The sequence below is a fragment of the Cyprinodon variegatus genome, unplaced genomic scaffold (assembly GCF_000732505.1).
Source record: "Cyprinodon variegatus isolate N-32 unplaced genomic scaffold, C_variegatus-1.0 Scaffold1465, whole genome shotgun sequence".
Taxonomy (NCBI): Eukaryota; Metazoa; Chordata; class Actinopteri; order Cyprinodontiformes; family Cyprinodontidae; genus Cyprinodon; species Cyprinodon variegatus.
The window spans coordinates 9,541-12,330 of NW_015151918.1; the positions used below are offsets into that span (position 1 = coordinate 9,541).

The 2,790-nt window shown below is 35.3% G+C and overlaps 1 protein-coding gene across 1 annotated transcript in view; it reads right to left on the minus strand.

The window, feature by feature from the left end:
- Positions 1–2,351, minus strand: part of LOC107103496 (heat shock 70 kDa protein 12A-like) — a 3,949-nt gene extending 1,598 nt beyond the window's left edge. The window contains exons 1-4 of the mRNA XM_015403219.1: positions 2,079–2,351; positions 1,325–1,549; positions 989–1,154; positions 6–746 (exon numbers count right to left, since the gene is read on the minus strand). Coding sequence (XP_015258705.1) covers positions 6–746; positions 989–1,154; positions 1,325–1,549; positions 2,079–2,351 — 1,405 coding nt within the window. The remainder of the gene's footprint in view (positions 1–5; positions 747–988; positions 1,155–1,324; positions 1,550–2,078) is intronic.
- Between the last annotated feature and the right edge of the window lie 439 nt (positions 2,352–2,790).

Genomic DNA, 2,790 nt, shown 5'->3' on the forward strand with positions numbered 1-2,790 from the left:
CTTGCTAACTTGTTCACCAACTCTGCCTAGTTTGATGAAAAGGCCTCCAAACCATTTACCATCTTTGTTGGTAAATGTCCTGTCTTCCCTGTGCTTTAACTCATCAAACCTTTCAGAGACACCAATTCCATAAGTATAGGCACTTCTGAGACAAGAGATCCTTCCCCCGTATACCCCCATCTCTACAGCTCCCTTCATGAATGCTTCCAGGGGCCTAGATGGACACAGAACTTTACAAACATCTATAAATTCTTCTATAATGTGGTTCCTTAAAATTTCACTGTCAGCGTATTTTCCCACTAACAAAATGCCACTAATGTTGAAATCTTTGTTTAAGATTTCTCTCAGATTGTGAGTGATGCCCTGCAGGCTATGGGCATAAAAATACCTCAGTTTCTGTTTAGAGATTCTGATATCTCCTTCATCCCAGGATGCTCCTTCTACTGTTTCAAAGAACTTCTTTATGTCCTGTCGCTCTTGAGCCAGCATGCCCAGATTAAATGGACAAATGATGTCTATAACTTTCGATCTTTTAATAAAATAATTTAAATCATAAAGAATTCTCTGAATCTCACTGGGATACTTTCTTTCATATTCATCCCAGATTCCATCAGAGAATATTTGCCTCATGAACTCTATAAAGTTTCTCTCCACAGTTTTTTTCCTCAGGTCTTTATAAGAAGCTCTTTGCAGCTCTTTCAATTCTCCTCCTTCCAGGACTTCATATACAGAGATGTGGACGATATCTGTAACACACAAAGTAATCGACACAAGATAACTTTAACATTACAGCTGTTACTGGGAGAAGTTCAAATATCTTTTGTCTGTAAACATTTGGAGTATCTTTGCTCTAATTATATAACCTATAGGTAATCATTCATCTTGGGAAATTTTTCTTATTAATTAAAGAATGTTCAGATTTGATGGCAAAACATTTAATGTAAAAAGGAAAAATAAATGTTTTGAAAAGAGTGAAAAAACTAAATACCTTCACAAACAACAACAACGTATTGTGTTCCTGGAGATCGATCCATTCTACACTGTTCTATGCTCTCTGTGATGAAACCGTCACCTGGAAGCTTCATACACCAGAATAAAGCTGCTTCTGAACGCAATGCAGTGACCAGGTTCTCTATGCCTGTGACGATACCTGCCTAAAGAGAATGAATATATACACTTATATAGTTTTTTTCCTCCCTTCTTCTTATCAGTCTGTATCTGCAGCTTTTGGGCAGATATGTTATTGGAATCAGTGATTGAGAGAAAGTTTTGAAAAACATATTTAACCATTTAATGTAAATTTTACTTTTTAACATGATGTTACCTGAGATGCTGCTTCTCTCATGAACTGTTCAGCTGAATCATCCCAGTTGTCAGGAACAGTCAACACCCAGGTGAAGTCATCGGCTGTGAACCTTCTACCTTCAGTGTTGATGCTACTGAATTTCAGAGCATCATCTTTCAGGAATCTCAGAGCCTCTGCAAAAACATCCAGAGCCTTCATTTCCCTCCCATTGGCTGCTTTAATTGTCAGGTCTCTGGTGAATTTCTAAAGATGATTAACAAGTTTATTAGTTCAATCATGTCAAAGTATCAAGAAAAAAATAAATTCACCAATTTCTAAATATTTTAAAAAACAAATTGTTTACATTTTTAAAATATTTCAGCTAACCTTTTTCTGACATGTGAAAAAAGGCCAAATACAAATTAAATGAGAATCACAACAGAGTTTAATTATTGAACCAAAGTCAGAATTTCTAACATGATAGTAAATAAATCATTGTGTTCATCAATACTGTAGTTGTAACACTGTATCTCAGCAAGAAAGTTATTTTAAAATTCGAAAATTGAAATAAAATAAACTACAACAAAATAAACTGATATATATAAGCTTGCAATACAAAAAACAAGACAAATATAAATAGAGCATACATTTGTGTAAGAATATCTATACAATTTGGTGGTAATAACATAAAACTTTTAACATCTTACTAGCCCTATAATCTGTAAAATATAGTTGGTTTAAATTAGCTTAAACATATAAAAAGTTTTTATTTTTGAAAAGTATTTTTACTCACTTTGTCATCCAGAGAAATCTCAGAGAAGTCAAAGAAAAACAATCTAGAATCTCTAATCCACTTATAAAAGGTTTGTCTGGCTTTATATCCAAAGCTGACAAACCGTTGTTGTTCGTCAAACAGGATACAGGTAGGAGTGTCTGAGGTTTCTAGTCCAACTTCTTGACCCCAATGTTTCAGATAGGGTTCTATCTCTTCTTGACTGGATGTTATACTAAACGCATAGCTAGTGAATGCTGTTCCAAAGTCTATAGCGATAATGAATGAGTCCATTGTAGAGAGAGGTCCTGCAGGTTCTGTTGAGGAAAAGGATCAAGTAATGAGAGGTTGTTGTCCATGTTAAATATTTACAAATAGTTTAACTGGGCGGAACTGACTGAAAGTCCACCCCTTCATAAAAGTGACATAACTGAGTATTATGAATCTAATATTGTTGACCCATTCCCTTTGAGCAAAAAATGCAAAGCAGCAGAAAGTAAGACAACTGCAGGCCATCAATGTGTTCTAACAATTGCTGTAGAAAGAAACATTCCTGTACAGTTGCAGCTAAAGCCATACACTCTGCTTCACCAGTTGACAGTGCATCCGTAGGCTGTCTTTTGGTCTTCTATGAGACCGATGAACCATTTTTATTTAGGCTAACACAGTAACCTGTAGTACTCCGTCTATCAGTTACATTTTTTGCCCAATTCGCTTCACTACATGCATGAAT